The following is a 13483-nucleotide window of genomic DNA, read 5'->3' as shown; positions in this document are numbered from 1 at the left end:
TCTAAAATCATTTCTTTTATCATTCTCTCTCAAGAAAGAAGGTGTGAGCTTATGAAAAAAAAATAACAATAACAAAACAGTCTGTCTTATCAGTTCATTTCAAAGGCTGCAGAGCCACAAAAGAGAGAGAAAAAGAGAGAAAGAGAACATTGGTTGTTTATTTCCTCACGGGTAAATGAAAAACAAAAATAAGTGCAAGTGCTGTTCTTTTTGAAAGATCTTTTTCTTTATTTTCAAGGTTATCTTCACAAAAGGCAGTGAGATTAAAATATTTATTTTATTTATTTATTTGATTCAATTTGATTTATATACCGCCCTACTCCCGAAAGACTCAGGGCGGTGAACAGCCAAATGATAAAATACATAAATACAAAATTTAAAAACAGAATAAAACCGAATTAAACAATTTGGCCCAGACAGATTTAAAACACCCCAATCATTTAAAACACATTAAAATTTTCATATTAAAAAGAAAAAGGGAAAAGATTAGGCCAGGCCCGCCTGATGGAATAAAAAGGTCTTGAGAGCACGGCGGAAAGTGCGCAGATCCGGGATCCTCCGTATCTCCGGGGGGAGCTCATTCCAGATAGTAGGTGCCCCCACAGAGAAGGCTGTGATCTGAACTGATCTGGTTTCATTGCAGGAAGAGAACTGGATGACTTCTTTGTCTATCTGATCTGATCTGATCTGATCTGATCTGATCTGATCTGATCTGATCTGATCTGATCTATCTATCTATCTATCTATCTATCTATCTATCTATCTATCCTATCCTATCCTATCTATCTATCTATCTATCTATCTATCTATCTATCTATCTGTAGCTAGCTAGCTAGCTAGCTATCTAATATACCTATCATTATCTATCTATATCTATCTATCTATCTATCTATCTATCTATCTATCTATCTATCTATCTATCTGTAGCTAGCTAGCTAGCTAGCTATCTAATATACCTATCATTATCTATCTATCTATCTATCTATCTATCTATCTATCTATCTATCTATCTCATCTATATCTATCTCATCTATATCTATCTATCTAATATATCTATCATTATCTAGCTAGCTAGCTAGCTATCTCTCCCCCCTTCTCTCTCTAACTAATTTTATGCTGCAAACAATTATAATAAGGGATCTGTCTGTCCGTCTGTCTAGCTAGCTAGCTAGCTAGCGCTATCTATCTATCTCATCTATATCTAGTTAGCTAGCTAGCTAGCTATCTAATATACCTATCATTCTATCTCTATCTCTATCTATCTATCTATCTATCTATCTATCTATCTATCTATCTATCTATATCATCTATATCTATCTATCTATCATCTCATCCTCTCTCTCTATCATCTTCTCATATCCATCATTTCTCCCTCTATCATCTATCATCCATCCATCTATCATTTATCATCCATCTGCCATCTATCTATCTATCTATCTATCTATCTATCTATCTATCTATCTCTATCATCTCATCCTCTCTCTCTCTATCATCTCTCATATCTCTCATTTCTCCCTCTATCATCAGTCATTTATCTAATATCTATCAATGTATCCTATCTATCTATCTATCTATCTATCTATCTATCTATCTATCTATTTTTTATAAATAACAGAGTTGGAAGGGATCTTGTAGGTCATCTAGCCCAACCCCCCGCCCAAGCAGGAGACCCTACACCATTTCTGACAGATGGCAGTCCAGTCTCTTCTTGAAAGCCTCCAGTGATGAAGCTCCTACAACATCTGAAGGCAACTTCTGTTCCATTGGTTGATTGTTCTCACTGTCAGAAAATTTCTCCTTACTTCTAAGTTGGATCTTTCCTTGATCAGTTTCCATCCATTATTTTTTGCCTGGCCTTCAGGTGCTTTGGGAAACGCATTGCTTTGATCCAATAAGAAACCCACTGAAAAATTAATCTAGGAGTTGCAGATTCAAAGGCTATATATATCCTTAACAACTATGTATAGGTAGTCCTTCACTTATGACCAGTCACTTAGTGACGGTTCGAAGTCACATTGGACTCCACGAAAGGTACTTATAATCCAGTGCCAAAGTTTCAATGGATGCACATCAGGTTCAAAGAATTGGCTTTCCATATATCTATCTCAAACCTCTGATTCTTTAAAACCAACATACATATTTTTAACCTCGCTGCCTTGGGTGAAGATAACCTTGAAAGTAAAGAAAAAAAGAACAGCACACTTGCACTTATTTTGGTTTTTCATTTACCCGTGAGGAAATAAATAACTAAGGTTTCTTTCTCTCAGGGTTTTTTTGGGCGGGGGTCTTTTGCTTCCAGAAGTTGAGGGTGCTCCATCACTGGAGGTTTTTAAAAAGAGATTGGAGAACCATTTGACTGAAATGGTATAGGACAGGGGTGTCAAACTCGATTTCATTGAGGGCTGCATCAGGGTTGTATTTGACCTCGGGGGGCCAGGGTGGGCATGGACAGCTTGGTGTCACTGTTGTCCAGCATGGGGGGGGTGCCTGTGGTGGCCTGAGCACTCTGCCAGCAAAAACGGGTTCCCGAGCTCCACTTTCGGCCGGGACGGCCTCCTGCAACCCTCTGCCAGGGAAAACGGAGCTCCATTTTCCCTGGCAGAGGGCTGCAGGAGGCCATCCCGGCCGAAAGTGGAGTCTGGGAGGGCCATGCATGGCCCTCCCGAGCTCCGTTTTCCCTGGTAGATGGCTGCAGGAGGTCATCCTAGCCAAAAACGGAGTCTGGGAGGGCTGCAAATGGCCCTCTCAAGCTCCGTTTTCCCTGGCAGAGGGCTGCAGGAAGACGTTGCGGCCAAAAACGGAGTCTGGGAGGGCCACAAATGGTCCTCCCGAGCTATGTTTTCCCTGGCAGAAGGCTGCAGGAGGCCATCACGGCCGAAAATGGAGCCTGGGAGGGCCGTGCATGGCCCTCCCGAGCTCCGTTTTCCCTGGTAGATGGCTGCAGGAGGTCATCCTAACCAAAAACGGAGTCTGGGAGGGCCGCAAATGGTCCTCCCGAGCTATGTTTTCCCTGGCAGAGGGCTGCAGGAGGCCGTCACGGCCGAAAATGGAGTCTGGGAGGGCCTTGCATGGCCCTCCTGAGCTACGTTTTCACTGGCAGAGGCACCACGGGCCAGTCCTCCGCTGTTTCCAGGGTGGCCCCACGGGCCAGATTCGGCCCCTGGCCCTTCAGTTTGACACCCCTGGAGCAGGGGGAGCAGGGGGTTGGACTAGAAGACCTCCAAAGTCCCTTCCAACTCTGTTATTCTGTTACTTCTTTTATTATTACTATGATTCTCACCTTTGTCATCATTTTCTTCTTCATTCTCAAGTCCTGGCCATGCACGAGAATGTATTAAAATGTCCAACACCTGGATGCACCGGACAGGGCCATGTAAATAGCAACCGCAATACTCACCGAAGGTATGTGATTTTTTTTCTGCCATATCCGAGGTATTCGAAATAATGGACCAGGCAGCTGTATGTTTAACAAACACGATTAGCTGATTGGGACAGCAGTCGAACTGGGGGAAGGAAAATTAAGAAAAGGACTGGAAACACAGAGTGGCATCAGAAATTGTCTTGCATTTTTCTCTTGTCTATCTTGCATTAATTTGCACACACACACACACAAAATTACAGGTGGTCCTTGACTTACGATCACCATTGAGCCCAAAACCTCTGTCGCGAAGTGAAACATTTGTTAAGCGAGTTCGTCCTACTTTAGGACCTCTCTTGTCACGGTTGTTAACTAAATCACAGCACTTGTTAAATTAGCAAGACGGTCGTTAAGTGAATCTGGCTTCCCCATTGACTCTTGCTTGTCAGGAGGTGTTCTGCCCCAGCTACGGACCCCAAAGAACGCAGCACAAACAAAGTCTGTAGATGATCTGTCCCCGTCCACACACACACACAAACACAGCCAGCCGAGGGTTAAGGAAACACTTTGGCACACACCCAGGTCTTATCTCCAACTTGGCAGCGATTTACACACCGTCTGCCAAGTGCGTTTAGTTCCACAAAACAGAAAGATAAGATACTTAGCGTACAAAAAGTCCAAGCAGAATAATATTTCTCTCAGCAGTTCCGGACGAGGCTTTAGTGACTATCCAAGGTTTACTTTTGTTCGTCACAAGGATCACTGACCACTACCCTCTATTATATAGTCTCTGGGGTGTGGTCCAGTGACTCAGTTCTAATCCCTAGCACGCCTCCTAAGCTGCTGCAATCATTTATCACGCCTTCGGAGGCATGCATCCAGGAATGATGTTTCTCCATCACTCTGATCCGAGCCACCTGTCTCCCTGCTAATCTCCTCTCCCTCGGCCGGCACCTGAGACAATGCCAGAGGGGAGGGGCCTGGAGAGGGAGGCCTGGCTGACTCCTCTTCCTCATGCTCGGAGCTTTCTTCCTCCGATGGGACAGGCTCAGAGGGCGGGGCCACAACAGTAGAAACCTTAGTTTCCTAAATTAAATCAGTCTTTTTCAAACAAAGGCTGTTAATTAATTTTCTTAACAGCCTACAAGAATCCAAAGAATAAATAATCGTAATCTTACTATGGTTGGCAGAAAGCCCAGAAACAATTTGCAGAGAAGTAAGATCAAGACGCGAAGGAGAGTGAATGAAGTTGTTCCCTGCAAATTGCCTCAGTCGTTGTCCTTCCTTAAATAGGTTTTGGGGTGGAGTTCCATCAGTACGCTGATGACACCCAGCTGTACATCTCCACCCCAGGCCACCCCAACAATGCCCTTGAAGTGATGTCCCAGTGCCTGGAGGCTGTGTGGGCCTGGATGGGGAGAAACAGGCTCTGACTCAACCCTTCCAAGACCGAGAGGCTGTGGCTTCCGGCGTCCCGATATAGCCAGCTGGTGCCATCGCTGGTTATTGGGGGCGAATCACTGGCCCCCACAGAGAGGGCTCGCAACTTGGGCGTCCTCCTGGATGCACGGCTGTCTTTAGAAGAGCATATGACGGCCGTGGCCAGGGGGGCTTTTTATCAGGTCCGCCTGATACGCCAGTTGCGTCCCTTTCTGGATCGGGACTCCCTATGCACGGTCACTCAGGCACTCGTCACTTCCCACCTGGACTACTGCAATGCTCTCTACATGGGGCTCCCCTTGGGGTGCACCCGGAGGCTCCAGTTGGTCCAGAATGCGGCCACGCGGGGGATTATGGGAGCGACGGGGCGCTCCCATGTGACACCTCTCCTGCGCGAGCTGCACTGGCTCCCGGTGGTCTTCTGGGTGTGCTTCAAGGTGTTGGTGACCACCTTTAAAGCGCTCCATGGCTTAGGGCCGAGGTATCTACGAGACCGCCTTCTGCCGCCAATAGCCTCCCACCAGCCAGTACGCTCGCACAAAGACCGCCAGACAATGTCGGCTGGCGACCCCCAGGGGGAGAGCCTTCTCTGTGGCAGCACCCGCCCTCTGGAACGACCTATCCCCAGAGATACGCACGAAACCAGACCTCTGGACTTTTCGTCAGGCCCTGAAAACTCATTTATTTCATCTAGGCGGGCTGGCTTGATCCCATCCGTTCGGTTTTAATTTGAAATTGGTTTTAATTGGGTTGTTTTAAATTGTGGGCCGAAATTATTTAATTACCTTTTAAACTGTTTTTTAAATTTTGTATACTCTGTTTTATCTCAGCTGTTCACCACCCTGAGTCTTGCTGGAGAAGGGCGGTATAAAAATCAAAATAAATAAAATAAATAAATAATAAATAAATAAGGACTATCTAATAGTCCTATAGTACAGATAATCCTTGACTTATGATCACAATTTAGCCCCAAATTTCTGTTGCGAGACATTTGTTAGTTGAATTTTATCCCATTTTGCAAGCCGTTTTTCTTGCCACAGCTTTTAAGCAAATCACTGCAGCTATTAAATTAGTAACACAGTTAAGTGACTCTGGCTTCCCCCGGACTTTGCTTGTCAGAAGGTTACAAAACGGGATCCCGTGACTCCAGGACACTGCAACCGTCATAAGTACGAGTCAGTTGCCAAGCATCTGAATTTTGACCTCGGGGATACCTCAATAGTCGTACATGTGAAAAATGGTCATAAGTCACTTTTTTCAGTGAAGTTGTACGATATTTAGTGTTCACTAAATGAACTGTTATATGTTGAGGACTACCTCTACTGCATTTTTAGAAGCAGGGATTATGTCACCACTAAGAAAGTATCTAAGAAATTGTCAAAACAAAAACAAAAAGTCAAAATTGTCTTTTCTTTGCGGTGACTAAATTTTCCGTCTAATTTCTGTGTCCAATAATTCAAGCATTCTATGCTGGTTTTATTCTTAACTAGAATTATTTTTTTCCCCAATGTATCTTGCAGGATTTACAATATTGTTGACATCCTTGTGTAAACCTCTTTTCTTCGTAAAATATTTTGAAATCTCCAGGGCGCTGGCACACCTTCTTATAACGGTTCTATTTTATTTCATTTAATCCCTGCATTCCTCTTCCCTGTTCTTTTTTTTTTCCTGCTTCTTCCTTGCTTTCTTCCGATAGCTTATCTGGCTGTCCCATTGCAGCTGCTGAAAAATTAGCCAAAACTCACGAGAAGCAACAGCCTGCATCCAGCGACCCTTCGAAAAATCACTCAAATTCAGATCGGATCCTCAGGTAATCCAGCCAAATAGAGTCTAACCACTGTTTCTCTTTTTGCTCTCAAAAAACCAGTTGCAGCTTAAGGCAGGGGTCTCCAACCTTGGCAACTTTAAGCCTGGCGGACTTCAACTCCCAGAATTCCCCAGCCAGTTGAAGTTGAAGTCCACCAGGCTTAAAGTTGCCAAAGTTGGAGACCCCAGGCTTAGGACATGTCTGTCCAATCTTGGCCACTTTAAGACCTGTGGACTTCAACTCCCAGAATTCTGTGCACAGCTGGCTGGGGAATTCTGGGAGTTGAAGTCCGCCAGGCTTAAAGTTGCCAAGGTTGGAGACCCCTGGCTTAGGGCATGTCTTGGCCACTTTAAGACCTGTGGACTTCAACTCCCAGAATTCTGTGCACAGCTGGCTGGGGAATTCTGGGAGTTGAAGTCTGCCAGGCTTAAAGTTGCTAAGGTTGGCTGGGGAATTCTGGGAGTTGAAGTCCACAGGTCTTAAAATGGCCAAGGTTGGCTACAACTGGTTTAGGGAAATGGCAGGATCCATCTTTCCCACTAATCCATCTGTGACTGTCAAATATTTTTCTTTGAACGATAAAAAAAAAATGTAATATTCCCAGTCAGGGCACACTGGAGCAGGAATGTCTTCTGTAGCATCCATTAATTCTAAATTGACAGGCAAAAAGGGTTTTTAACAGAGTCCCAAGCCACGTCTTACTGTGTACACAGCAGTGCAGATGGCTCCAAAATCACATTGATTATGTTGACATTATGAAGATGGAAAGGACAGAGAGCCCCCATCCCATTTTTCATTTTGTGTGGCGTGTTAACATTTCTCCATGCCTCTCGGTTTCACAGCTGGGTGGAATGGACGTGGGCGCTAATTAATTAGCCGATGAGTTAATAAACTTGCTCTCTGCGCTTCAAATGATGGGCTGATTAGAGACTTCATTCATGTGCCACCTATTGTAGCTGCTAAAGGGCTGGATTGCAAAGGAGGTACAAGGTTTTAATTCCAGAAATCCCTTTACTTAGAACCATAGTACCATTGATTAAGATCTCTGCACCTCAGGCTAAACCATATGATTAACAATTAAGGGAACTAGGTAGCTCTTAGTCTGATAAAGAGAAGGACTATGAGTGACACAATAGAAGTCTTTATTTATTTATTTATTTATTATTCATATTTCTACGCCGCCCACTCTCCAAGGACTCTGGGCGGCTTACACCAAAGACAGTATACTAAATAGCATATTGCCCCCAACAATCTGGGTCCTCATTTTACCCACCTCGGAAGGATGGAAGGCTGAGTCAACCTTGAGCCGGTGAGATTTGATCTGCTGATCTGCTGAACTAGCAGTCAGCTGAAGTAGCTGCAGTACAGCACTCTAACCACTGCGCCACCTCGGCTCTTGTCTTCCAGTACTTGAGGGGCTGTCACAGAGAAGAGGGGGTCAACCTATTCTCCAAAGCACCTGAGGGCAGGACAAGAAGCAATGGGTGGAAACTAATCAAGGAGAGAAACAACTTAGAACTAAGGAGAAATTTCCTGTCAATGAGAACAATTAATCAGTGGAACGGCTTCCTTCCAAAAGTTGTGAATGCTCCAGCACTTCAGGCTTTTAAGAAGAGACTGGACAGAATGGTATAGGGTCACCTGTTTGAGCAGTGGGTTGGGCTAGAAGACCTCCAAGGTCCCTTCCAACCATATTATTCTGTTATCTTCTGTTATCCGAATATATTAAAGCTGGAATAAGTGGAAACTTCCAACTTTGTCACTCCTTCAGATCAAAAGCACAGAGCCAGAAATAAATCAGAACAAATCAAATCAAACTTTCCCAAGACAGACAAAGTCATGAGGTCTAATAATGCCTGAACTGTTTGTGAACGAGTATAAACTCTTTCATCCTGTTGAATTAAGTCTGTAGCAGAGGTGAGCTTCAGCCGGTTCGGACCGGTTGTTAAAATTTTGCCCAGTTCAGTGAACTGGCTAATCCCACCACTGGCTGGCCCCGCCCCGCCCCGCCCATTTTTTGGCCCGTTTCCAGCTGTTTTTTTCAGTCGTTTTTGGGCTGTTTTTCGGGCCATTTTTCGGCCATTTTGGATGTTCAGTTAGTAGTAAATAAATAAATAAACAGGGAAATTGAGTCAAAGGCCTCAATAAGGTACAATTACCCTCTCTATTTATTTACTACTACTGAACTTCTAAAATGGCCCAAAAAAAACAGCCCAAACAATGGCTTGAAAATGCCCGAAAAATGGCCCAAAACTGCCCAAAAACGCCCTGGAAAATGGCCCGTAAACCGGCCTGAAAATGGCTGAAAAAAGGCCAAAAAGAGCTGAAAAACAGGCCGAAAAATGAAGATTTCAAATCTTCAATTACCTTCTTGAAGCTGTACAACAATCTGGATTTGAAAGGGGAAGAGGAATTCGTAGCTTGTGTGGGCACACACTTCAGACCTCTCAATACCTCACATCCATTGTGCTTCATTTTGCCCCGCTGCACAAATCTTTTAAACATTTGCTGGCAAACAGAAAGTGAGCCTTCACCCCAAAGCATATTCCCCCTTCTGAATTTGGATTATTACACAATCATATGAAATAGTATAAAATTGCACTACTAAGCATAGTAACACCTAGATTATAGCAAAACTTTGTGGGGGGAAATTGATATAAATTCCCATACCCCATATATAGATTATGTTGAACAAATGTAATGTCTTTGGGTTGATTTTAAGCCACGATATGAAAATAAGAAAAACAAGAAAACTTCATCAAAAACTTGAATTGCCATCATGTTGTCTTCCTAAAGCCCCCTGCTTCCTTCTTTGCTCCAATTACAATTTCTGAACTAATAAACTTTATGTCCAGTTTTAGAACCAATTCTAAGAAAATAAGCTTGAAAGTAGTATAGGATTTTACTATCACTCTCTTAAGACATTATACTTTTTCTATCGGATATGAAAACTGATAACACTTAGAATCATTGTTTCCTAAAAGCATATTTCTAATATTTCTTCCATTTTGCTATATACATTCTCCCTTTCTAACTTACACTACGTGTTTATAAATGGGTTCTACTCCACAGAAAAAAAGAATTTGAACACAAACAGTATCTACAACCTAAATTCCTAATTTGCTCAGAAAATAATTCCAAAAGATTCTTTTTTCATATTCTATTCTACGATCATAATAAAATACTGGGATTGGATTGGATCCTTCCTGTGTTTGTCTTTAATAGATAAATATGAGGGGCCCTTTGTGCTTTCTGAGTTTGACTGTTTTCTTACAGACGCTTCATTACCAAACTAGATAATATCATCAATGCTAAAAGGAATGAGGTTTGCTCTCTGTTTATATACTGTATTTTTCGGAGTTTAAGACGCTCCGGACTATAAGACGCACGTATCGTTTTTGGGAGGAAAACAAGAAAAAATCTGCCTCTGCCTCCCAGCAATTTGCCTCATTGCAGCAAACAGCCTGCTTTAGTTTCATTTTCATTTTCAGAACAGCCTGATTAGCACAAGAAAAAAAAATCTGCCTGCCAGCAATTTGCCTCCTTGCAGCAAACAGCCTGCTTTAGTTTCATTTTCATTTTCAGAACAGCCTGATTAGCACAAGAAAAAAAAAATCTGCCTCCCAGCAATTTGCCTCATTGCAGCAAACAGCCTGCTTTAGTTTCATTTTCATTTTCAGAACAGCCTGATTAGCACAAGAAAAAAAAATCTGCCTGCCAGCAATTTGCCTCCTTGCAGCAAACAGCCTGCTTTAGTTTCATTTTCATTTTCAGCACAGCCTGATTAGCACAAGAAAAAAAAAAATCTGCCTCCCAGCAATTTGCCTCCTTGCAGCAAACAGCAGAGGCCCGCGGGGCTTTAGGCAATGGCAATCCCTGCAGCCTGAAACAGCTGAGGGTCGGGTGGCCGATCCAACCGACAATCAACTGCTTGTGCTAATCAGGCTGTGCTGAAGCTGAAACGGGCTGTTTGTTGCTTGCTGCAAGGAGGTAAATTGCTGGGAGGCAGAGGCCAGAGGTTGGGGGCCAGCGGGTGGGCGGGGCTACATTCATGTATAAGACGCATCCAAATTTTCACCATCTTTGGGTGGGGGGAATGTGTCTTATACTCCAAAAAATATGGTATAAGGTCTTTTTAGCACCGATGATTTTACCTAGTTTGGTAATGAAAAGTCTGCAAAAAAAACCAGCCAAGCTCAGAGAGCAGCAAGAAGGAACCCACGGTTCTCTTCCTCCTCCCCTTCCTCCTTTTCCTCCTCCTCTTCTCCGCAAATCTCACTCCCTTCTAGCTCTGATGATATTACGTAGTTGGATAATGAAGCATCTGCAAGAAAACCACCAAGCTCAGAGAGCACCAAGGACCCCTCATTTCAACCCTGAGCTACAAATATTCTCATCGGAAAGAGGACTCGTGTATTTCCTTTTAGCCAAGTTGTTTCTCCCGTGTGCGCCCAGAATCACAAACGTCTTACAAAAATGGCCTCCTTCCCTTTCTCTTCCCTTCAGGCCTATGTGTTTTGTGAAGCAACTCGAGGTGCCTCAGTATGGAAGTTACAGGCCCAACATGGTTCCTTCCACGCCAAGGGCCAACTTGGCCAAGGAGCTGGAGAAGTACTCCAAAGTCACCTTCGATTATGCAAGTTTCGACGCTCAGGTTTTTGGCAAACGCATGCTTGCCCCAAAGATTCAGTCTAGCGAAACCTCACCTAAAGCCTTTAAATGTAAGTTGGGTCTGGATATGGATGGTCATTCGGGGAATGAATTTATGGGGGAGGGGGTTATTTATTTATGGTCCAGTCAATTAAACCAATATAGACCAGCTGACTTTCTTGTCTAAGGCGGGATTAGAACTCGCAATCCCCTGGTGATTGGCCCAAAGTCACCCAGCTGACTTTCTTGTCTAAGGCGGGATTAGAACTCGCAATCCCCTGGTGATTGGCCCAAAGTCACCCAGCTGACTTTCTTGTCTAAAGCGAGATTAGAACTCGCAGTCCCCTGGTGATTGGCCCAAAGTCACCCAGCTGACTTTCTTGTCTAAGGCGGGATTAGAACTCACAATCCCCTGGTGATTGACCCAAAGTCACCCAGCTGACTTCTTGTCTTAGGCGGGATTAGAACTCGCAATCCCCTGGTGATTGGCCCAAAGTCACCCAGCTGACTTTCTTGTCTAAAGCGAGATTAGAACTCACAATCCCCTGGTGATTGACTCAAAGTCATTCAGACGGCTTTCTTATCTAAGGCGGGACTAGAATTCACAATCCTCTGAAGATTGGCCCAAAGTCACCTAGCTGACTTTCTTGTCTAAGGCGGGACTAGAACTCACAGTTCCCTGGTGATTGGTCCAAAGTCACCCAATCATCTTTCTTGTCTAAGGTGGGACTAGAACTCACAATCCCCTGGTGATTGGCCCAAAGTCACCCAGCCAACTTTCTTGCCTAAGGCGGGACTAGAACTCACGGTCTCCCACTTTCTATCCTGGCGCCTTAGCCACTAAACCAAACTGGCTTCCTGTGGTAGGAAAAATAGAGGAAGGCGCTTTTAACACACTGTGGAATTCCTGCAGGAAAGACGAGGGAGCGAGAAATGAATATAAATGGCTGAACCCCAACCCCATCCATGCCTCTCTTGCTCCCTTTTTGCAGGCAAACCTTTTCCAAAGGTTTCCACTTCCCCCAGCCACAGCCCTTCCAGCAGTTACGTGAAGAACGCTTCGTCTTCATCCACAGGCTTCGACTACTCCCACGACGCCGAAGCCGCCCACATGGCCGCCACGGCCATTTTGAACCTCTCCACCCGCTGTTGGGAAATGCCTGAAAACCTCAGCACCAAGCAGCAAGATCTCTCCAGCAAGGTGAGCAGACAAAAGTGGGAGCGGCCCCATGGAACGATGACAGGTAGTCCTCGAATTACAACAGTTCATTTAGTGCAGTGTTTCTCAACCTTGGCCGCTGGACGATGTGTGGACTTCAACTCCCAGAATTCCCCAGCCAGTTCTGCTGGCTGGGGAATTCTGGGAGTTGAAGTCCACACATCGTCCAGCGGCCAAGGTTGAGAAACACTGATTTAGTGGCCGTTCGAAGTTACAACTGAAAAAAAAAAGGGGGGGGGATCTACGACAATTTTCCGCACAACCATTGCAGCGATCAAAAGTCAGATGATTTTGACTCGTATTTATGACGGTTGCACTGTCCAGGGGTCATCCGATCCCCTTTTGCAACCTTCTGACGAGCAAAGTCAATGAGGAAGCCAGATTCACTTAACTATCATGTCCCTAACTTAACGACGGCAGTGACCCACTTAATAAGTGTGGCAAAAAGGTTGTAAAATGAGGCAAAATTCACTTTAACAAATGTCCCATTTAGCAAAAGAAATTCTGGGCTCGACTGTGGTCGTACGTCGAGGACTACCTGTATTTATGTATTTGTTTCTTTGTTTATTTAATTTGTATGCCGCCAATCTCACTGATACAGCAACTCTGGGCAGATCACAATGTAAAAATATAAGCCATAAATCACAATAAGGTTCTTAGCCCACTGTGTCCTTTGCTAAATAGGATCCAAGCTGGACGGTTAGATTAATCTCTTTTAAGATCTTGAGGTAGATCTACCGCAGGTACAAGGTGAGAAGACCCTTAGTAAAGGGAAAAATTAATTTATGTACTGTTCAAACATATTGTGTTTGGAATGCATTCTTCAATTGACGATCATATAATTTGGATTATCAAGCATCTATAGAACATGCCCACTATATATGTTCCATGTCACAGTTCATATCATCCCGTAATATTCTTAGCATGATCTTGTTAATAAGCTGAAAATTCAGGGGTGTGTTTCCCACATTATAATGAGTTTTAAGGTTATTTTAGTTTAACTTTCCAG

The 13483-nt window shown here is 44.0% G+C and overlaps 1 protein-coding gene across 1 annotated transcript in view; it reads left to right on the top strand.

The window, feature by feature from the left end:
* The window catches only part of MYT1 (myelin transcription factor 1), a 137266-nt gene that overhangs the window by 61436 nt on the left and 62347 nt on the right, over positions 1–13483 (top strand). Inside the window, exons 9-12 of the mRNA XM_070941128.1 lie at positions 3312–3402; positions 6495–6608; positions 11112–11326; positions 12248–12456. Of these exons, the coding sequence (XP_070797229.1) occupies positions 3312–3402; positions 6495–6608; positions 11112–11326; positions 12248–12456 (629 nt within the window). The remainder of the gene's footprint in view (positions 1–3311; positions 3403–6494; positions 6609–11111; positions 11327–12247; positions 12457–13483) is intronic.

The sequence above is a fragment of the Pituophis catenifer genome, unplaced genomic scaffold, assembly GCF_029215685.1.
Source record: "Pituophis catenifer annectens isolate HBS135680 unplaced genomic scaffold, rPitCat1.0.hap2 SCAF_3, whole genome shotgun sequence".
NCBI classification, from domain to species: domain Eukaryota; kingdom Metazoa; phylum Chordata; class Lepidosauria; order Squamata; family Colubridae; genus Pituophis; species Pituophis catenifer.
This window is presented reverse-complemented; position numbering and strand designations above follow the sequence as displayed.